We start from the raw sequence: 22918 nt of genomic DNA, 5'->3' as shown, positions 1-22918 counted from the left end.
GTGCTGACTACAAATCATGATGCGAGCACTTCTCTCATCATGGTTTGGGGTCAGATTGCCGAAGTCCACAAGCCAGCCTGTATACTTGAATACAATGAGTACATGGGTGGAGTGGACAAGAACGACCTGGTTCTTCAACCATACAATGTGTGTTGTAAAACTCACACTTGGGACAAGAAACTTTTTATCTACTGGATCCAGATGGCAACCTACAATGCATATGTTTTTTTCGTCAGACAACCACAGGAAGACTCATGTCTTTCCTTGAGTTCCTTTTGTCTGTAATTGAAAGCCTCACTGCTGCTACAGAAGCAGCAGCCTCCTCTTCAGATGTTCTGGAGGATGTGCCAAGGCTGCAGGAGCGGCATTTTGATGATCCTATTCCTAAAACACCCAAAAAAGGTTTGTCCATGCAGACGCTATAAAGTGTGCTAGAAGCATGGAAGGCGGCAGGACAGTCATTATTACTATCCCAGTGCCCATCTCAGCCAGGCCTTTGTGTCCCTACTTGCTTTATGTTGTATCACGCTAAAGCAAAGTTCTGGGAAATCGACTGAGGTGGAGCTGCCGTTGGGTAAACCTTTCATTAGCTGTGCATAGATACCCAACATCTATAGGCCACTGCTTCATTGGATAAGCAGCCACAGTAATTTAGTTTATCTACTTCAGGAAATCATGGACTTCCTCATGGCCTGCTTGACACCTTTATCCGCCGTCAGAATGTGGTCTGTGTCCCCACACTGCACTTACTAGTGGACAGAACATATACCACATTGTCACAGAGTACCCTGTGTAGCAAAATTTTAAAGGCATGACTGAATTTTGAAGTGCTTGTTAGGGAACTTATGCATGCTACACAAGGACCACCATGATTGCCAATGAGAACCAGAGTAAGTGTAATAAGGCAAACAAATGTCCTGTGGGACATATTCATCAACATTTCTACTTGTTTGAAAGTGTGCAAACTCAATTTGTAGCTTCACCTTCAAAACAAAAGTAGAAGTGTTGGTGAATGAGTCCTACAGGATATATGTTTGACTTTTTACTTCAGAGACCTTTTCGTAGTATTCACCATCATGTCTGCCTTAGTTTCAAAGGTAGATATGCTCGCACAGTTTGAGGAATAGGCCTCGCAAGGCATACTTGGACACCCCCAACTTGCATCTAAAAACTGGAAGGAGTTGGATTTAGCACAGTGAGTGCGCTGATGGCGCATGAAAGACATGTTTTCTTGAGCTTCAAGTAGCTAATGGCAGAAGGCATGAGTATACTGTAGTTTAATTTGGCATCTATACAGGATTAGTTAGGACTCTGATGAGGACAGAGACATGAACGGGTAAGAAACGCTTATGGTCGGTGTGCTTCTCCCCAGGGATATTGCACAGATAGAAGGCAGATTATAAAGGTAGTACAGCTGCACATAATCTACACCTATGAATCCAAACCCATTGGTGCCACACTGGCACTGAAGGACAATGACAGGTATGGGTCAGTGTTTGACCTGCTTGCCATTTTCATCCTCTGTCAGAACTTAGTGGATTTTCAATTTGCTGTATGATAAGTGCATTACAGTCCCATCACTGCACATAACGGTGGCCGGGACATATGCTACATTCTCACGGACTACCCTGTGTGCTAAACAATACCCTTTTTCATAGTTGATGAAGTTCTCTTTAGGAACCTTCTCATAAATTCCCCTGCATGTCTGCCCTAGTTTCAGTGGTTGATATGCTCACTCAGTTAGATTAATGGGCTTCACAAGGCATTTTTTGGACACCCTCAGCTTGCATCCACAAACTGGAAGGAGTTGGATTTAGCACAGTGAGCGTGCTACAGGCGCATGAAAAACATGTTTTCCTGAGCCTCAGTTGACAGGCGGTACCATGTAGTCAAACATATTTGGTGCTGTGGCATATGAATATGATGTGCCCTTGTCTGGCAGCGGTAAATTGATGTAAGTGCAGTGATTGATTGGATTGGGCCTGTGGCCGTATGAAAGTGTTGTGTGTTGTGCGTGAATGGCATGTGAATGGACCATAAAGCTCTTGGCACCATGAGTGGCTTTATGGCTCACCTTCAGAAGACTTGGTTCCCATATTCAGATACTTTGATAAGTATTCATGCTTTGAAACCATAATTTCTGGAGGTGCTAAAACCAAACAGTGTGAGTGGTGGATAAACTTTAACATACTTGTACCACAGGAGTTTAAGGGTGCAGGACTTGTGTGGCTCTCACCAGTTTTCCTTCGCCCAGAATTCCCTTGAAATCACAAACTTTGCTTAAAAAATACATTTCCTTGCATTTCTGTGAGGGAAAGTCCTGGAATCTGCAGGCAGCCACAAATTCTCTACCGCCCAGCCTTCCCCTAAGTCTCCAGAAAAAAAGGTTTCCTCACTTGTGTGGGTGGGCAAGGGATCACAACAGGGAAGTGCCCAAAACATATTGTGGAGACATCAAAATTACCTATCACAAAACAGCCTGGTTTTGTAAGACGGTCACCTGAGTCTTTGGTCCTGGGGTCAGCAGCCATATAGGGAAACCTTCCAAACCCAGGCATTTCTGAAAACTAGACACTCAGGGCAGTCCACGTAGCTGTGGTGTGTGTGTGGATTCCACAAAGTTTTCTTACCCAGAATAACCTGCAAAGGTGAAATGTTGATTAAAAACACTATTTTTCCTTGCTTTTCCATGATGTAAACTAAAGGAATTTGCAGGAGTCCTCACAATTCCTACCACCCAGTGTTTCCTCACTTGTCCTGATAAAAACACACCCCCACTTATGTACCTGTGCTTAGTGCCTGCGTCAGGAAGGGATCACACTGGGGTCAACAGTAGCCCCCATGCAAGGAAAACCATTGACCCTTGTGTGATCCATTCCTGTCATGGCCACTAGGCCCAGGCACACCAGTGGGGTAGCATTTATATCGGAACCAGTTGGGGAACACTAGGTGGTAAGAGGCTTGTGGATCCATGCATATTCCTGTAATTTACTTCACAGAAATGCAAGGAAAAATACAGTTTTTATTCAACGTTTCACCTTTTCAGGGTATTCTTGGTAAAAAACACTTTGAGGAATTCACACAAGCCACACCTCTGTTTTTTTTTGAAGAAATGTCTGGGTTTGGTAGGTTCCCTAAACGGTTCCAGATCACATGACTAATTAGCACACTCACTTCAGTTACCATTATCGCCACAGTAAATTTTGGGCATTTCCTGTCATGGACAATTGGCCTACCCACACAAGTGAGGTACCATTTTATTCGGGAGACTTGCGGAAACACTGGGTGGAAGGAAGTATGTGGCTCCCCTCAGATTCCAGAACTTTGCAGCACCGAAATGTGAAGGAAGAGTGTTGTTCTAGCTTAATTTTGAGGTTTGCAAAGGTGTCAGAACCCTGTGAGAGACCCACAAATCATTCCATTCTGGATTGCCCCAGGTGTCTACTTTCCAAAACTGTACAGGTTTTGTAAGTTTCCCTCTGTGCCGGCTGAGCTAGAGGCCAATATCGACAGCTAGGCACTTTGCAAAAAACACATTAGTTTTCATTGGAAAAATGTGGTGTCTACACGTTTCGTTTTGGGGGATTTCCTGTCACGGGCACTAGGCCTACCCACACAGGTGAGGTACCATTTTTACTGGGAGGCTTGGGGGAATGCTACGTGGAAGGAAGTTTATGGCTCCCCTCAGATTCCAGAACTTTGCAGCACCGAAATGGGAGGAGAGTGTTTTTTCAGCCCAATTTTGAAGTTTGCAAAAGATTCTAGGTGACAGAATCCAGTGAGAGCCCCACAAGTCACCCCAACCTCAATTCCCCTAGGTGTCTACTTTCCAAAAATGTACAAGTTTGGTAGGTTTCTCTATGTGCTGGCTGAGCTAGAAGCCAAAATCCAATGTTAGGCACTTTGCAAAAACAAATCAGTCTTCATTGGAAAAATGTGATGTGTCCATGTTGCGTTTTGGGGCATTTCCAGCTGCGGGCTCTAGGCCTTCCCACACAAGTGAGGTACCATTTTTATTGGGAGACTTGGGGGAATGCTGGGTGGAAGGAAGTTTGTGGCTCCCCTCAGATTCCTGAACTTTACAGCACCGAAATTTGAGGAAAGAGTGTTTCTTTAGCCCAACATTGAGGTTTGCAAAGGATTCTGGGTGACAGAACCCAGTGAGAGCCTCATAAATCACCCCATCCTGGATTTCCTTATTTTTTTAAAAACAGATTTTCATTGATAATTACAACAGGTATGTGATCATACATTAATAGCACATTACTTCCACGTTTCAATGTATGAACTCTGTCTGTTCAGATCGTCACCATGATTTTCCATTACGTTGTTTCTTTAAGGAATTTCTGTTGTCCCCGCACGCTCTTCCACCCAAACTTCCCTCCCCCCACCCCAGTGAGTATATTTCCTATTGTGTGGTGTTTGTGGTGTGGTGAGACCAGTTGTGTCTCATTTTCCAGTGTGTAGTTTAAATTCAGGCTCTTGTTCAGGTGGATCTGTATTTTCTGGTGTGGGGTGGTTGAGACAGACTGCTCAGACCCAGAGTCCGGGGCGTTCTGGGTCGCCTCTCTCACAGCTTTCATCATGGTGTTCCATGCTCTTGCTACATCTTATGGTCTCATCCCTCTTTTGGCCTCCCTGAGAAGGGCATCACCTTCACACACAGCCCATTTTTCTAGTCCCCTGTACCAACTGGTTACTCTCGGACCTGCCAAGGTTCCTCCAAGTCATTGCAATCTCCCTCTTGGCTAGGATACAATCTAGGTCCTGGAATCTGCTAGTAACCTTTGTTTTAGACGTATGTGGGAACCACCCAAGTAGGCAATGACCCATTGGGCAAGGAACTACCTTGTCTATCGTATCTGCTACCGTTTGGGTCACCTCCCCCAGAATGTCCTAGTCTGTCGGCAGTCCCAGAACATGTGCCTAAATTCTGATCCGAGGACCCCGCATCTTGGGCAATCCGCTCCTTCTGTGTTTGAAATGCCTGTTGATCTGGCCAGGGGTTAAATGTGCCCTGTGTAATACGTAACAGTTTATTAGCTTAAATCTGGCATTTCTCTACACTTTAGGAGTTCCTTCCAATATATGCTCTCAGGCCTTATCGGGATTACTGGTTCCTGGATCTCCTTCCCATTTGAGCCTCAATGAAGCCAATGGGATGGTCATATCTGTTCGTATTCTATTATATAAGTTTGTAATGGCCTTTATTGTGCCCGTTGAGGTTGCCAGACAGGTACTACTTGTCTGTTTTTGGGGCTCCCCCAGTCCCCCACGCAATTGACGGCGAATACCTGCGGCAACCGAGCCGCATAGCAAAAAGTGCCCCCCGCAAGGTCAAACTCTGCTCTGAGGTCCCCAAATGGGATTATTGTTCCTTCTTTAACCCCTCTGGAGCCCTGGACGAGCTGGTCTCACCCTTACCCATGGTCGCCGTGTGGCGAGGACGAGACCAGCTCATCCTGCTATGGGCCCCCTTGGCATCTGATGACATCAGCACCCAATTGCGCAATGACCTCATCAGAGGCTGCCTCCTCGGATCGGAGGAGAAATACTTTAGCATTTCTCCTCCGATCACGTGGAGGGGGCAAGTGAGTCATCAAAGAAAAGGAAAGGCTTTCCCTTTCCTTTGATGTCTTTCTCTGCATTTCTGCTGCCCGATCAAGATGCAATTGGGCATCAGAAATGCCCACTAGGGACCGGGGAGTTTTGTTTTTTGTTTTGTTTAGGCATAAGGGGAGCGGCTCCCCAGGGGGGGGCAAATTATTTTTAGGCCTTTTCTACCACCCCACTCCCTCCCCCAGGGTCAGATCGGCCTTTTCTAATTAGGCCTATCTGCCCCCGGAGGTACCATTTTTATTGGGAGACTTGGGGGAATGCTGGGTGGCAGGAATTGTGTGGTTCCTCTCAGATTCCAGAATTTTCTGTCACCGAAATGTGAGGAAAAAGTGTTTTTGCGGCTGTATTTTGCGGTTTGCAAAGGATTCTGGGTAACAGAACCTGGTGAGAGCCTCACAAGTCACCCCATCCTGGATTCCCCTAGGTGTCTAGTTTTCACAAATGCACAGGTTTGGTAGGTTTCCCTAGGTGCCTGCTGGGCTAGAGGCCAAAATCTACAGCTAGGCACTTTGCAAAAAACATGTGAGATTTCAGTGTAAAAATGGGATGGGTCCATGTTGCGTTTCCTTTCGTAGGCACTAGGCCTACCCACACAAGTGAGGTACCATTTTTATTGGGAGACCTGGGGTAACACAGAATATAAGAACAAGTATTATTGGCCCTTGTCTTTTTCTGTGTGTAAAAAAAGATGTCTATTTGAGAAATGCACTGTAATTCACATGCTAATATGGGGACCCCGGAATTCAGAGATGTTAAAATAACCACTGCTTCTCAACACCTTATCCTGTGCCCATTTTGGAAATACAAAGGTTTCCTTGATACCTATTTTTCACTCTTTATATTTCAGCAAATGAATTGCTGTATACCCGTTATAGAATGAGAACCCATTGCAAGGTGCAGTTCATTTATTGGCTCTGGGTACCTAGGGTTCTTGATGAACCTACAAGCCCCATAGATCCCCGAAACCAGACAAGTCCAGTAGACATAACAGTATATTGCTTTAAAAAATCTGACATCGCAGAAAAAGTTACAGAGTAAAACGTGAAGAAAATTGGCTGTTTTGTTACCCCAATTTCAATATTTGTTTATTTCAGCTATTATTTTCTGAAGGCAACCTTGTAGGATCTACAGAAATGACCCCTAACTGAATTCATAATTTTGTCTACTTTTCAGAAATGTTTAGCTTTCTGGGATGCAGCATTGGTTTCTCACCCATTTCTGTCACGAAGTGGAAGGAGGCTAAAAGCACAAAATAGTACAAATGGGGTATGTCCCAGTAAAATGCCAAAACTGTGTTAAAAAATGTGGTTTTCTGATTCAAGACTGAAAGCTGCGAAGATGGCGATTTTGGCACTGCAAATCCTTTGGTAATGCCATTTTCAGAGAAAAAAAAACACAAGCCTTCTTATTAAGTCCTTTTTCCCCATTTTGTTTTAAAAAAATGAAATTTTAGCTGTATTTTGGCTAATATCTTGGTCTCCTCCAGGAGAACCCAAAAACTCTAGGTACATTTAGAATCCCTAGGATGTTGGAAAAAAAGGACACAAATGTGGCATTGGTAGCTTATGTGGACAAAAGGTTATGAGGGCCGAAGTGCGAACTGCCCCAAATAGCCAAAAAAAGGCCTAGCACCTGAGGGGGGAAAGGCCTGGCAGCGAAGGGGTTAAAGAGGTTACCAACAGTTAACACTCCCACTGCATACCAGGAATGTAGTCCCTTCCAGTTACCCCTATGTGGTAGTGCTAGTAAAAACAGAAGAGGGAGGTCTGGGGAGTAAGGAACCTTTATCTTAGCTTTGCACAAGTAGTTTGTATAGCATTGTATGAGTGTTTTGAATTCAGGTGAGTCCCCTCCCCTAGTACATCGGATTCCCAGTAAGACCTCTATTAGTCTCATCAGTGGTGGGGTGAATGGCCTCACCAGTGCCCCAGGGTCCTGTCTGCTAGCCAACCACTGCGTCAGCCATTGAAGCTGTGCCGCTAAGTAGTAAGCCTCGAAGTCAGGAACAGCTAACCCTCAGTCCGTCGACTGTCTCTGAAGTTTAGCCAGGGCCACTCGGTTTCGCCCGTTGCCCCAGAGGAATTATGTTACTTGTGTAACCAATTCCCTGAAGATTGCTCTGGGTATCCATATCTGTAATGCTGTTAAATAGTATAGTAGTCTAGGCAACACTATCATCTTGAGAAGCGCCACCCTACCTGGCAGGGATAGTGTCAATGTCTGCCAAAAGGCCATACTTGCCTGAGTGGATCGCACAGCTCTCCCCACATTTCCATTAAGGATATCCTGTGGATTGTGATGTATTTTAACCCCTCAGTAGGAAAGTCACCATGGCTCTCATATCACAGTATTCAGCTCTGGAGGCGTTGCTCCAGCAGGTCCCAGGGGGAACAATCAGATCTTTTTCCAGTTTACTCTAAGTCTCGATAAAGCCCCAAACCTGGACAATATCAGTAGGGCCCTTGGCAGGTTGGTCTGCATATTCTTCAAAAAGATTAGCAGGTCATCAGTGTACAGGGCTATGCGGTGCCAATTCCTGCCTGCTCGAATCCTTTGGCCTCCCTCACCACTGCGAGCCACTGCTGCCAATGGCTCCATGGCTATCGCAAATAGCAGCGGAGACAGAGGACAACCTGCCTGGTACCTCGCTCAATTGCATAGCAATCTGATATTGTCCGGCAGGTACAGATTCCAGCTGTTGGGTTGGTGTAGAGCAGACGTATCCATGCAATATAGTTCTTCCCCAATCCCATCTTTGCCATCACCGCATAAAGGAAACACCACTCAAGGCTATCAAAAGTCTATTCAGTGTCCACTGCCAACACACCCATTGGTATTTTGTCCCAGGCAGTACATCTCCACGGGAAGCCATCAGTTCCCGGTGTCTTACCCCTAGCTAAGTCCTTAATGGCCCCTTTGCTCTCTTGTAGAGTAATGGCTCCCCGCAGTTGTTCTGCCACCTCTAGTGTAAGTATGATGAGTGATATCTGTTCCAAATATGCTTTGGTGGCTTCCCTATCATATTGGAGGGTGCTTTTATATAGCCTCTCGTAAAAAGAAATGAAGTGAGTATTAATCTCTTCTTGTTTGTAGAGGGTAGTCCCTGTTTCCATTTTCACTTACATGTGATGGTCGATCCTCTCTTGGTTGGTGATGCCACCCATGCCAGCATACGGCCTGCCTTTTCTCTCTTTCTACATGACCCCCTGCTTTGTAATTCTTATAGTCAAAGCAGCGCAGACGGTCAACATGTTCCGTTACGGTTTCCTTTAGTTCAAAAATGTTATGCCGACGGTCTGGCTGCTCTGGCCAATTTTTACCTCCTCTCTCAGTTTGCTCTCAGCCTCTATTGTGTCTCTGAGTAATGTTCTACATACTCCCAGCGAGCCTGCTATGCACCTCATCCTCAATACCACTATAAAAGCATACCATTCTATCAATGGGCTACTGGCTGTGGTCTCGTTATCCATAAAGAATTGGGCGATATGTTGTCTCATCTCCCCCTGGTATTGTGTGTCCTCTAATAATTCCAGTTTTAATTTCCATGTGGGAATGTGGGGGAGAGGTGAGCCCCACTTCACCGATAGTAGTATGGGGTTGTGATCTGAGATGGTGCGGGCCAGATATTCGTCAATGTGTATGTATGAGAACACATCTGGGGTTCAAAGGAATGAATCCAGACGCATATGTAGTTAATGAAAGTAGGAGAAATATGAGTAATCTCTGGTGTTTGGGTGTAGCCTTCGCCATGCATCGACCAGGCCCCAGTGTGATTTCCAGGATGTAAATTGCTGTGCCACCCTTGTTATTGTGGAGTCAAGCAATGGGGGGAGGGGTCAGTCCTTAGTGGGGTCCACCACACAATTAAAATCTCATCCCATTAAGATTGATTCTTATAGGAGTGGGGCCAGATGGGTAGGGAGTTTTGCAAAAAAACGTTCCTTGGGATAAGTTAGGTGCGTACACATCAGCCCTCCAATCACCCTCGTACTGCCACGTATCGCCCATCTGGATCTATGAAGCGTTCTAGCATTTGAAGCGGAACCCCAGCTCGTATCCATACCAGGGTCTCCCTGGCATAAGCGGAATAAGAGGTGTAGTATATTTGGCCCCTCCACCGTTTCTCTATAGCCTTCCCTTCTGCTTGTGTTAAGTGTGTTTCTTGTTGCATTGCCTCTTGGACTCCCCTCCTCTGTAAGTACGATAAGATAAGACCTTATACCTTTGAGCCATTGTGTGTATGCCCCAGACATTCTATGAAATGAATTTATAAGAGTCTTATGTAGCCAGATCTCTGTCCTGTCCTGCCTTTCTGCAGCCATCTGCTTCCACCCCAATATCTGCAACCGGTCCCCCTCGCACCACTCACTTGGGTTTGTAGCTAATAAAGCATGTGACTCATATTTCCCCATGTAATTAGGCCAACAATAAACTTCCCAACTCCCCTTCTCCAGGACAAGAGGGCTATTACCTTTCATCCAACCCTAAACAGTTACGTCAACTAGTCCATCAAACCTGGGGGCGTCCTCTAGATCATGTAGCAGTTACTGATATATCGCCTGTTCCCTCCCCCTTACTATTGTATTTGTGCCATTGTGCCTGGCCCCCTCATCTATCACCACCCCCTCATTTTCTCTGTGTCAAAAGGATATCTCCTGAACATGTTTTGGCAGTCTTATGGTGGTAATGCGGTTCTCCAAACGCATCAAGAGCGAGGGGGCCAAATAATGCAGTCTGACGTCCCAGGTGTCCCCTCTGGTCCAGTCTCTTCAGACGTTCGTGTAATGTCCAAGTCTCGATCTGACCCCGATTGTTCGATCCACTCTCTCAGCTGTGGGAAGGACAGGAGCCCGGACCGCATAAGTCTGTAGGTCAATCTTTACGGGGGTCGCCTATGTTGTCGTTGCTGTAGGTTACCTGAATGACTGACCTCGCTAGGCAGCAATTGAGAGTCTATCCACTGCCATATGTCCTCAGGCGAGGTTAAGAATTGCGTTCCTTCTTTAGTCTTCACCCTCAATCGTGCCAGGAACATCATTCCATACTGTATCCTTATTTGTCAAACTTTTTGTTTAGCTTCTCTGAAGGTGGCCCTTTGTTTCTGCACTTCTCATGAAAAGTCTGGGAAAATGAAAACCGTGCCATTGTCTACTGTGCAGTCGCCATTTTTCCTCACTTGACTAAGCAAATAGTCCCTGTCTCTATAGTGCAGCAGACAAGCTATAACCGGTCTCCGTGGGGCTCCTGGGGGAGGAGGGCATGCCAGGACCCTGTGCGCTCTCTTGAGAGCGAAAGTACGTTTTCTGCCGCCTCCTCTTTAAGCCAGCACTCCAGAAATTCCACCATGTTATTCTTTTCTATGTGCTCAGGTAAGCCAATGACGGGGGTATTGTTTCTTCTGGACCGATTTTCTGCATCCTCTGCTCTCAGTTCCAAGTCGTGAATTTGTCTCTCCATCTTGCTAATGGTCTTGACCGAGTCTTTAACTGTTGGTAGGATCTCTTTAATTTGCTTCTCTGCCGTAGGTACTTTTTCCGCCAAGCAACAGTGGTCCTCCCTGAGTATAGTGAAGTCTGTTGCCAAGGCATCAATTTTCCCTCTTAAAACTTTGCAGGAGGCTATGATGGCTTGTAAAATATCTTGGAGGGTGGGTCTCCAGTTCTCTCCATGGGATGGGCTCTTTTAGTTCTTTGTTGTCCGATCAAGGCGCTTACATTAGTTTCCTCGGTCGCCTCTGGGTCCTGTTTGCACCCTGTTTTACTCATATTGGGGTTTGCCCTGGCCTGCACCACTCTTCCCAATGACGGCTAGTATTATAGCACCTCTCCTGGCTGCAAAACACTGGTGCCCACTTCAGGGCCTCTTCGCCCTCAGAGGTATAGGGCTTCCTTCCCCCGCTCTGCTCTCCGTACCTCCAAAATCTGTTGATGTCCCCCTGCTGCCAACTCTGTTCTGTCTCTCAGCTTAGGGCTTCCAAGTGCCTCGCCAGGCAGAAGCCCGGGTGGTCTTTGCCTCTGGAACGTTTGTTCTTTTAGGACTCCAGTGTTGCGGGTCCCTTCCCCTCCTGATGATGGGCTCGTCAAGTGCCTCGTTCCTTCTCTGCCTCTCTGCCGAAGTGGCACTTTATTTTTCAGCAGCGGCAAGGCGCGGGCCCATCTAGATTCCTTGTGCACTATGTTGTCCGTCGGGTACAGCGCTAATCAGGGCCCCGCTCCACACACCTCCTGCTCTGCTCCCCCTTGCTGGCCCATCGTGTTCGGCTGGTACTCTCAGGCTGCCGTTCTTACATCGGAGCCAGAAGTCTCAATTCAGTTGGTCCCGGTTGCCATCTTGGGCTCTGCGCCGGCGATTCTCTCCAAAATACTTATACAAATAACCACTGCTTCTAAACTCTTTATGTGCCCATTTCGGAAATACATAGGTTTCCTTAAAGCCTATTTTTCACTCCTTATATTTTACCAAATAAATTGCTGTATACCCGGTATACAATGAAAACCCATTGCAAGGTGCAGGTGATTTATTGCATCGGGGTACCTTGGGTTCTTGATGAACCTACAAACCCCATATATCACCGCAACCAGAAGGGTTCAGCAGACGTAACGGTATATTGCTTTAAAAAAATCTGCCATAGTTGGAAAATTTACAGAAGAAAACAGACAGAAATGGCTGTTTTTTTTTCAAATCAGTTTCAATATTTTTTTTTATTTCAACTATTACTTTCTGTAGAAATTTTTTGAAGGATCTACACAACTGACCCCTTACTGAATTCAGAATTTTGCTTACTTTCAGAACTGTTTAGGTGTTTGGGATCCACCATTGGTTTCATACCCATTTCTGTCACTAACTGGAAGGAAGCTGAAAGCACAAAGAAACAGTAAAAATGGGGCATGCCCCCAAAAATCCAAAAATGTGTTGAAAAATGTGTTTTTCTGATTCAAGTATACCTGTTCCTGGAAGCTGGGAAGATGGTGATTTTTTTGTCGATGCCATTTTCAGGGAAAAAATCATATGCTTTCTTCTACAGCCCTTTTTCTAATGTGTCCCCCAAAAAACAAAAAAACTAATTTGTAGCTGTATTTTGGCTAGTTTATTGGTCTTCTCCAGTGGCACCCGCAAACTCTGGGTACCTTTCGAATCCCCAGAATGTTGGAAAAAAGGCACAAATTTGGCGTGGATAGCTTATGTGTACAAAAAGATATGGGTGGCCTAAGAGCAAACTACCACAAATAGCCAAAAAAGGGCTCTGTACTGGTGGGTAAAGGCCAAGCAGCTAAGGGGTTAATGGGTGGTAGATATGCTTTACATTGTTTGTAAATAAGGGAACTTCATACTTCTCCCTCCAGTAGTCTACCCTGCCGACCAAAGTGCACTTTGTACCACCAAGAAACCATACTGCCACCAAGAACCTAGCATAGTTTTGTAGGCCACCAAGATGCCATTCATGTCACTAATGACTTGTCAGTCAACAAAACCCTTTCCGCGCTGAGAGAAATCTTAATTCAATTAATGCAATCAAAACTATATATATGCCATCAGTCTACACATACATTCTTCACTGACTGTACTTTTATGATTAAGTCTCTTAACCAAATGAAGTCTTTTTGATTGTTTGATTGATATGCCGTCAGTCTACACACATTTACAAGGATTGAAAATAGGAGAAAAAGCATTAATAAGCCTGTGGGTTGGAGCAGCACAACCTGTCTAAACCACCAAACACAGATGAGCACATCAAGGCCCCATGCTTATAACCACCACCAATTCAATGTGCACATGATCACTACGATTGGACAACAAGCATAACCAGAAGTCTCCAAAAGCATATTTATTGACAACATTCACCACCTCAGATGGCTAAAAGCAAACCTACCTTGTCACATCTGTCACCAGAAATCTCCAACAAGCACCACTCCTGACCATCATCAATAACATAGTAGACCTACTACCACTTGTCCCCAAGCAATATCTGTATGCAAGCACCAACAGATGCCCACTGATGCAATCACTTGCTAATAACCACAACCAACATATATCTCTAGACAACACGTGCTGACAACACTTGGCTAGCTGGCTCTCAAACCATTCCGAGATCAGCTTACAGAACTTGGTGCAGATGAGTTTCTTCCTGGTGTCAGAATGGAAAATGCTTTGGTCTGAGTGCTGAAAGACTCTCTGTATATTTCTGAATGTTGGGCAACCTGCCAGCTTTGTACTTGTTGACTTTATCACTTCTTTTAGACATGGTATATCATGTGGTCTTAATCAACTCTCTGGTGGTGGTGGTGGTGGTGGTCAGTCTGCAGTAGGATGCTCTTTCATCATTCTCCTGCATATTGTCCAGATAAAGCCTGCCTCTGGGTCACCCTCATTCCTTTCTAAAGTATTGCCTGTTCAGGAAGTTTCAAAGGAGTCCTTCCCATCCTCCATTCTTTTCAAGGTGTATTGCTAACATCTGGCTGGTATAATAAGATTGTTTGAAGTGGTATCTGTATGTATGCTGACGATACTCAGATGATTCTGCTCTTTGATAGGACTTCATCAGAGATTCCTCCAGTCCTGTCTGTGCTGTCTATCTGCTCTCCAGGACTAGATGAGCAGCAATCTGCTGATGCTCAATGCCCGCAAGATAGAGGTCCTGAACACTGGTCAATACACTCTGTGGGACATGAGAAAAGATGACATTAGAGCTCAAACTTTTCAGGTGCTCACCTTTAAGAGCACTGGATTTCGTATTGATAAAAAGCTGAATTTAGGTGAATCGGTGAACTCTGTGGTTTCAATCAGATGAGGCTTCTGAGAAAGATCCTTCCTTTCTGTTGCAACATTTGCAGACTCAAATTACAGGAGCAGGGTGGCACCACAGAAAAGTTTATTGGAATTGCTGTACCTCGGTCTCCTCTGTAGGATGATCCAGAAACTGCAGGCAGTGCAGAATATAGAAGTCAGGGCCTTTTTTAACTTGTGTACATTTAATCATATAACCAAGGCCTTCTGCAGTCCCCATTTGCTCTCAGTGGCACTGCAGATAAAATTTAAGATCAATCCTTCACTCGTCAAGCCTTTTAACGTCATGATTGGAAATGTATTCACTCAAGATTTCACTGTCATGTTCCTCCTTACCCTATGCAAACTAGAGGACTACTTCTCTTTGCTGTTCTAACCCTGCACTTTCATTTGCTAATTGCCATTCAAATCATTGCCAATCACAGATCATTTTGTAAATATCTTAAAGCTAATTTAGACATTTTCTGTTGTAATTTTATTTCAGTCCTAGAGCCAAGATGCCTTCAGGTATATGCTGAACTGATAAGTATCACAACTCACTTATCAAGCCCCCAATGGAACTATTTACTTCTAGTGCTCACACAAAACATTATTAAAGTCACCACAATCACCCCAACCAAGTAAATACACGTATCACCCTCAAGATGTTTTGCAGTTAGTACCACCAAATGCCTACAAGCTCAATAACCACAACCATGTCCCCATCAGCAAGGCTGTCAAGCACCCACATGAACCAGCAACAGCTAACAAACACCACCACTGCACAAATGCCCCAATATCAAGTGCACATACACTATCAAGTGCACATACACATCACTACATACACCACCAAGTGCCCACAAGTGCTACCATCAAGTACACCACCAAAAGACAAGGCAACCACATCAAACATACTCACAAACAACAGCACAAAGTTCCTAGAAGCAACATTAATAATGCTTACTTGCATGTGATGGCATAAATTACAGGTGTCAAAGTATAGCCATTGAAAGACACATATACAGAATTACCTCCTTTGCTCGGATGCACACACTTCTATTTTGTGACCTATTCTCCTTGTCTCTGTTCTGCTATTTCCTTAAACTAAATACATTAAAAATAGAGCTTCCCTTATTTTGATGTGTGGAAATTCATAACAGCCTACTTTTTGTTTACCAAATTAGCCTTAACCAGTATTTCACTCAAACCTGGTAGCCCGCAGTGCTAAATGGTGCTTATGAGTACACAGTTCTGAAAAGTGCAGAAAACTTTATTTGTTTAACTCTAAAATATATGTCTCAAAACAAATAATCAAATTGAAAAGTCCAAAGCAAAATCAGCTTGGTGGCTAGACTGGCTTCACAAATTCCATTTTAACGGGGTTTCCGTGTCCCTCTTGCCCTCCACTCCCCCTCTCCTCCCTCTAAGAGTCTTTTTTTCTCTCCCTTACCCATCCCACTAAAATGATAACCTACAAGACATATTTCCCACCTCGCTAAGGTAACTTATTTTTGCTCCTGCTCACAAGTTGCTTTGCAGCTTCACCCAGCAGTGATATTCCCATGTCCTGCTTTAAAATTAAATGTATAGGAAAGCAATGAGTGAACGGCAGAACACAGTGACCGCGTCAGTGGCCACTCACCACCTACTTGCAGATGTACTTCAGCAGATTGTAGTTGGCTTGTGGGAGATTGACTACTTGTCTGCCCAGCTCCTGGGTGCCCTGCAAACAGAGAGAGAAGATGAGAGTGAGTAAGGTCCACGACAGGGTGTGCGGAGCAAATGTGCCTTCATAGTGTTTGCACACCCCTGAACAGAGGGCATCAGGGTGCTTTTATGGTGACTGCACAATACCTAAAGACAAGGCTGTGTGTCCTAGAGGACTTCTGAACATTCAATTTATACAACGCAGATGAGTCCAGAGGTTGCATTAACAATTGTTCCAAGGTACATCCCTGTCTACTGTCACATCAGTACCATCGCCAGGTCTTTTGTGACATTATTACCCACTCTTAAGTGATCTTTTGTGAAATATGTACTCAATTGTCCACTGATGCCTTTGGCGACATAAATTTAGTTTTCTTTGTTCTCTTGCAATAGTGGTAGACACTGCATCCTTCTCCTCTTGTCTTATGAAATCGGTACCAACACTTTTCTGATGTGGTTACATCAATATTTGCTTTTGTCACCCACTCTTCCCATGCTCCCTGTGATATCAATACCCACGTGTTCCTTCTCCCTTGCGATATTAGTATCATCTCTTCCCCTACACTTTGTGGCATCAGTACCTACCCTTCCCTTGTCCCTTCTAGAAACAGTACCCACTCCCCCTGTGATAGTATCCTGCAGTAATCTCTTGTGGAATGTGCGGAGTGAAATGTGATACAGGAGGTATGAAAATGTTAGTGTTTGAGTTGGATGTATTTGGAAGGAAACGTAGATGTGGTAGTCTTTTTCACTCAATAACTCCTACTGTGAATCTATTTCTCATCAAAAAAATGTTCCAACCAACTCAATAGTGACGATGGTTGGAGCTACTGGAAGCCATAGAACCCACAGAAAGCAAAACCTGGGACCTGCACAGGAGGTGTAAGGAGAGCAGAGAGAATCCTGAAACAGCGCATTGGGGGTTTTGAGCTGGTGGCTAAAATCAGCCTATGATTTCTTTAGAAAACCCAAGGATTGAGCAATATCTAGCACTTGCACAATGCAGTTGAAATCACACTTTGCACTAGGCATGGCACAGTGCTCCCTGTACTCAGTCAACGCATTTTGGAACACTGTTAACTTATCCTCATCAAGTTCAATGTCCACCTTGACAGCAGCCATCTTTAATTACCTATCCGTGCGTGAATCCCAATCCCAATTACTGGAGATTGCAGATCTTTCCTGATCTTTCCTGATACTAATACGAGCAGACAACGTTGTGCCACTTGGTTTAATTACTGCAACAGATTTGATTCAGCCGGGTAGATGACTCCACGCAAGTGCTGCAACTGATTAAAATTTGCCATACATTGCATTTTCAAGCTACTTCAAAGTGTTAATTTATACTGTGGCTTGCGCTGTGAAAGTGTCCTGGCTATATGTACAAACCATTACCGAGGCATTATATGAAAAAAGGTTTTTGCGATTGTATAGCCTGCCACAATTCTGCTTTTTGTGTTAAACATTACAAAACAAAATATGAATCGTTCCATATTTTGATATGATTTTGAGGATTCCTCAATTTGAAGTCTCTGTGTGGGATTGTTTCAATTTCAAACTTTTCCATATGACATTAAGCATTACCCTTCGAGCGAAGGTGACTCCTTTTGTTTTTGTTCTTATTTTCTTTTCTGTACCTACCACTGACATGCCCAGCTTTGTTCCACCTCCCTTATTTTTGCAAAGTCGAGGGAAGCTGCTAACGGTGAGGGAAATTTAGTGCCATGTTTTTTATTGTATGTGGAAGTCCTGGGAGGGAAGTATTGTAGAGATGAAAGGAAACGTTATCATCTTAAAAAGTGGTTTGAGGTTTTTGGGCTATAGGGGCCTATTCACAAATAAGTACATATTCATACATTTAATCCTGCATATATTTATTCATTCACCTGGGTGAAACTACACTTTTTTGCTATCTGCCATTTCAAAGAGTAGATGTATACATACGTGCAGACTTACATGTTTCCACCACCTCAAATCAGGGGAAGGGACCCTTCTATAACATGATTTACAAGTGAAACGTTACTGCCAGTACTTTAGCGCATGCAGATGGAGATCTCTGCCACCATAGCAGAGATCTACCTCTGTTAAAGTATAGAGGGAGTTATTAAAGTTTATTATTTAACTTTAGTAGTGTAGATTGTGAATAGTAATAGTCTTACTCTTTTGAGGGTGTGTGTTTGTATTTTCATGTCCCATCCTAAACCCCTCCTTGAATTTTCGTAAACCCTTCCCATTTAGGAGTTAGTATTCTCCATTTGACAGCTACTCCCTCTTGTCCCTCTCACATTTACAACTAAAAAGTATACCAACATGTGCTGAGACTTCAGAAACCGTGGTGGAGATACCTGCACAGAAGAGAGGCGGAAAGGAGGTCTCCGCATGCAGGTATGTGAATAACATTTTGTAATATGCAAGTAGTATTACTCTAATCCAATATGCAGTCTGTGAATAGGCCCCAAAGAGTTTAAGAACTTACCAACATTAGAGAACCCTGGTAACATTCATATTTTTACATATGCAGTCAGACAAATGGATTTGCGGAATGCACAAAAGGTTAAAAAATTATGGAGAGATACACATTTTATTTGAGGAAGCAAGGTGATGATGAATCCATGGCGGATTATGTGGCAGCATTGAGATTCTCAGACATTACAACGTATTTTCACAGACAAATACTGACAATGTATTGAGACAGCAAATCCTCGGGAAAAAGGTCACTAAGAAAGTTTAACACCGTTTATTTTTGGGAAGAGAATTGTCACTAAACGCAACTATTAATATAGCCTAAAGAGAGGTCGATTATGGGGAGAGACATCTGCCTTGCTGTCAATGTTGTAAATAACAAAGATAAAATGGAGTAAAGTGAAAGAATGTCGTGAAGAATTCTGGCAAATGGAAAATTATGGTATTGTGTTATGAATTTGGGTGTCAGCTTCGTATGGTAAATTTCAAAGGTTGCCCTGCTGTCAATAAAATATTTGTGAAATGTAGAAAGAGACATTTTGGATGGGTATATAGGAGTGATAGACGTTTAGAATGGTAATGGGTATATAAGAGTTTAGAATGGTAATCTAAGACACTGAAAAAGAGACTCTCGCCCTAAATGCCAAAAGGAGAATTGTGCATATATTAGCTGATGTAATTGATGCTAGGAAAGTTAACCTATGGAATGGGCAGCCAAGGCAAAGTGAGTCACTGACCTCCTCCTGGTCCTTGGAAAGCAGCTGTGCACACGAGAGGAAGTCCTCATACTTGGCGAAGGGGATGACAGGTTCAGGCAGCTCCCGTAGGTACAGCTTCAGGAGGGAGGCAACTGTATGCACATCTGTGCTACTGCAGGTGTGGGAGAGAAGGGGGTGAGCCGGACAGAAAATGGACAGGGAGGAGCAGGAGAAGGAAGGATGAGGCAGAGAAAGAGAAAGAAAACGCAAAGAGAAAAAGATGAGAACAAAAAATATTGAAAAACAGGAACATGTGGGAGTGAAGGAGACAAAAAACACTCGTTTTAGCGCATTGAGCAAAAGTGTAACATGTTCATAACGTTGCGAGTTACCTGGTGCGGGAAAGAGCATGAAGTTGGCGTATTCTTTTGTTTCTTAAGAAATTACAGTCTCATTTTGTTGATTCATTTAGGACAGTAAAGTGAACCCATTGAGAATGAAAACAAAGAATATCTCAGCAATTGTGGGTTCATCCAAAATTTGAAGTCTTTTTTTTATCTCTGGCATGACAACACAACTGTCTGCAAGACCTCATGTTACCAGTTCTTTATAATACAGGGAGTGCAGAATTATTAGGCAAGTTGTATTTTTGAGGATTAATTTTATTATTGAACAACAACCATGTTCTCAATCAACCCAAAAAACTCATTAATATCAAAGCTGAATATTTTTGGAAGTAGTTTTTAGTTTGTTTTTAGTTTTAGCTATGTTAGGGGGATATCTGTGTGTGCAGGTGACTATTACTGTGCATAATTATTAGGCAACTTAACAAAAAACAAATATATACCCATTTCAATTATTTATTATTACCAGTGAAACCAATATAACATCTCAACATTCACAAATATACATTTCTGACATTCAAAAACAAAACAAAATCAAATCAGTGACCAATATAGCCACCTTTCTTTGCAAGGACACTCAAAAGCCTGCCATCCATGGATTCTGTCAGTGTTTTGATCTGTTCACCATCAACATTGCGTGCAGCAGCAACCACAGCCTCCCAGACACTGTTCAGAGAGGTGTACTGTTTTCCCTCTTTGTAAATCTCACATTTGATGATGGACCACAGGTTCTCAATGGGGTTCAGATCAGGTGAACAAGGAGGCCATGTCATTAGATTTCCTTCTTTTATACCCTTTCTTGCCAGCCACGCTGTGGAGTACTTGGACGCGTGTGATGGAGCATTGTCCTGCATGAAAATCATGTTTTTCTTGAAGGATGCAGACTTCTTCCTGTACCACTGCTTGAAGAAGGTGTCTACCAGGAACTGGCAGTAGGACTGGGAGTTGAGCTTGACTCCATCCTCAACCCGAAAAGGCCCCACAAGCTCATCTTTGATGATACCAGCCCAAACCAGTACTCCACCTCCACCTTGCTGGCGTCTGAGTCGGACTGGAGCTCTCTGCCCTTTACCAATCCAGCCACGGGCCCATCCATCTGGCCCATCAAGACTCACTCTCATTTCATCAGTCCATAAAACCTTAGAAAATCAGTCTTGAGATATTTCTTGGCCCAGTCTTGACGTTTCAGCTTGTGTGTCTTGTTCAGTGGTGGTCGTCTTTCAGCCTTTCTTACCTTGGCCATGTCTCTGAGTATTGCACACCTTGTGCTTCTGGGCACTCCAGTGATGTTGCAGCTCTGAAATATGGCCAAACTGGTGGCAAGTGGCATCGTGGCAGCTGCACGCTTGACTTTTCTCAGTTCATGGGCAGTTATTTTGCGCCTTGGTTTTTCCACACGCTTCTTGCGACCCTGTTGACTATTTTGAATGAAACGCTTGATTGTTCGATGATCACGCTTTAGAAGCTTTGCAATTTTAAGAGTGCTGCATCCCTCTGCAAGATATCTCACTATTTTTGACTTTTCTGAGCCTGTCAAGTCCTTCTTTTGACCCATTTTGCCAAAGGAAAGGAAGTTGCCTAATAATTATGCACACCTGATATAGGGTGTTGATGTCATTAGACCACACCCCTTCTCATTACAGAGATGCACATCACCTAATATGCTTAATTGGTAGTAGGCTTTCGAGCCTATACAGCTTGGAGTAAGACAACATGCATAAAGAGGATGATGTGGTCAAAATACTAATTTGCCTAATAATTCTGCACTCCCTGTATACATAGAGTGACATTTGGCTATACTCCGAGAAGTATTTTTCTTCTCACTCATGCTATTGGCTGTTTCTTGTATCATTAAGTAGTGTATTGAGTGTTTGAATTCTAATGCTCTAGTGACTATTTTACCATCATAAAACGTCTCTGAATTATCACAGTAAATGCATAGTCTTACAGATGTATTTCACACAGAAAGCAATCGGTGTTGGTCTTACACTGAAGTCTCACCATTGCCTGAGCTATTAGCCTAACTAATTGAAATTCTAATTTAATTTATATAACGTTTACTAATCTTCCCAAGGTGGTGAAGCACTTTCCCCCTGCAAGCATGCTGCTCTGGAACCCAAAGTTAGTGGTTAGTCCAGTATTATTGGTTATTGTTGGCTATTGGGATTACTCTTGTGAGCTCAAGCAAACCAGTACAAACATTCTTTGTGGTGGACTAAATTAATAGGAGTTAGGTGTGATCATTGGCGAGTGGTATTGATAGAGCTGTATTCCTGAAAAAGAAATGCACTGATCTAATAAAACCCGAACTCTGGCTAACCCAGACAAATTAGGCCTCATACTCCGTCTTGTTTGTGCGGTTACTGCCAGTGTCCTATATCACATGGATGAACTCGAATTTTCATATTCCAGTAGAATAATGTTTGAATGTACTTTACACAGGCAAGAGAATGACCTTCACAAGAATATTAAATGTTGTATTAGTACAACTGCCCATGTTCCAGGTTGTCATCTAGCGGTTTTGTCAGGATAACACATACTGTAGCAGTATGTATCTAGTGCAGATGGCTCTTGTGAGATGGCACATATTGTAAAATTATGAGAGACTTTCTTTATGTATTTTTTTGCAACTGCTTCACTCCGCTTAATTTTGTTTGGTCAGTTTTGTGAGAACTTTGTACAACAGCACTGAATGTATAAAACCATGTGTTCACAACCCTGTAAAAAATGTTCTCATTCTAGATGGTAGTGAGAGGATTTTCCTTGCTGACTTCATGTCCAATTGCTCACCGATTCTATACTCTGTATTCTGCTGACCTGAACTTTATTGAGTTCTTTGATTCATTCTATACTTTAATTGAGCATTGCACTCCGATTTATTCCTGAATTGATTTTGACTATATTATTTGTTTCTGTATGATAAACATCTGAAAATAAACCTTTAAGGTTTAAAACTTCTCTGTCTTTCATTTTTGTGTGACCAAAAGGGTTCTATGCATCCAAACTGAAATTGTAATTTAGTATGATTTAATGGGACATATGTTCAGCAAGGAGCACCAAAAATCCATAAAGGGATTAACATCGGCCCTGATCCATCAGCTGCACAAGAAAACTAGGTGGAGCGCGTACATCAGTATGTGAGCTCATGCACATGGTTGGTGGGATTAACAGATGAAATAGAACCGAGTAGGTAGTTATTTGCCTCCTAACGAGCACAAACCCAATGACCTGATGGCCCCCAGACGAGCCGGGAACAGTAGCAGT

The 22918-nt window shown here is 43.6% G+C and overlaps 1 protein-coding gene across 3 annotated transcripts in view; it reads right to left on the bottom strand.

The window, feature by feature from the left end:
• The window catches only part of ARHGAP22 (Rho GTPase activating protein 22), a 466096-nt gene that overhangs the window by 60170 nt on the left and 383008 nt on the right, over positions 1-22918 (bottom strand). For all 3 annotated transcript variants that reach the window (XM_069240887.1, XM_069240888.1, XM_069240889.1), the window contains 2 exons: positions 19290-19422; positions 16032-16105 (listed from right to left, as the gene is read on the bottom strand). In XM_069240887.1, the coding sequence (XP_069096988.1) occupies positions 16032-16105; positions 19290-19422 (207 nt within the window). The remainder of the gene's footprint in view (positions 1-16031; positions 16106-19289; positions 19423-22918) is intronic.

Source organism: Pleurodeles waltl, chromosome 6, assembly GCF_031143425.1.
Source record: "Pleurodeles waltl isolate 20211129_DDA chromosome 6, aPleWal1.hap1.20221129, whole genome shotgun sequence".
NCBI lineage: Eukaryota > Metazoa > Chordata > Amphibia > Caudata > Salamandridae > Pleurodeles > Pleurodeles waltl.
The sequence above is the reverse complement of the archived record's forward strand: the minus strand, read 5'-3'. Positions and strand labels throughout refer to the sequence as shown.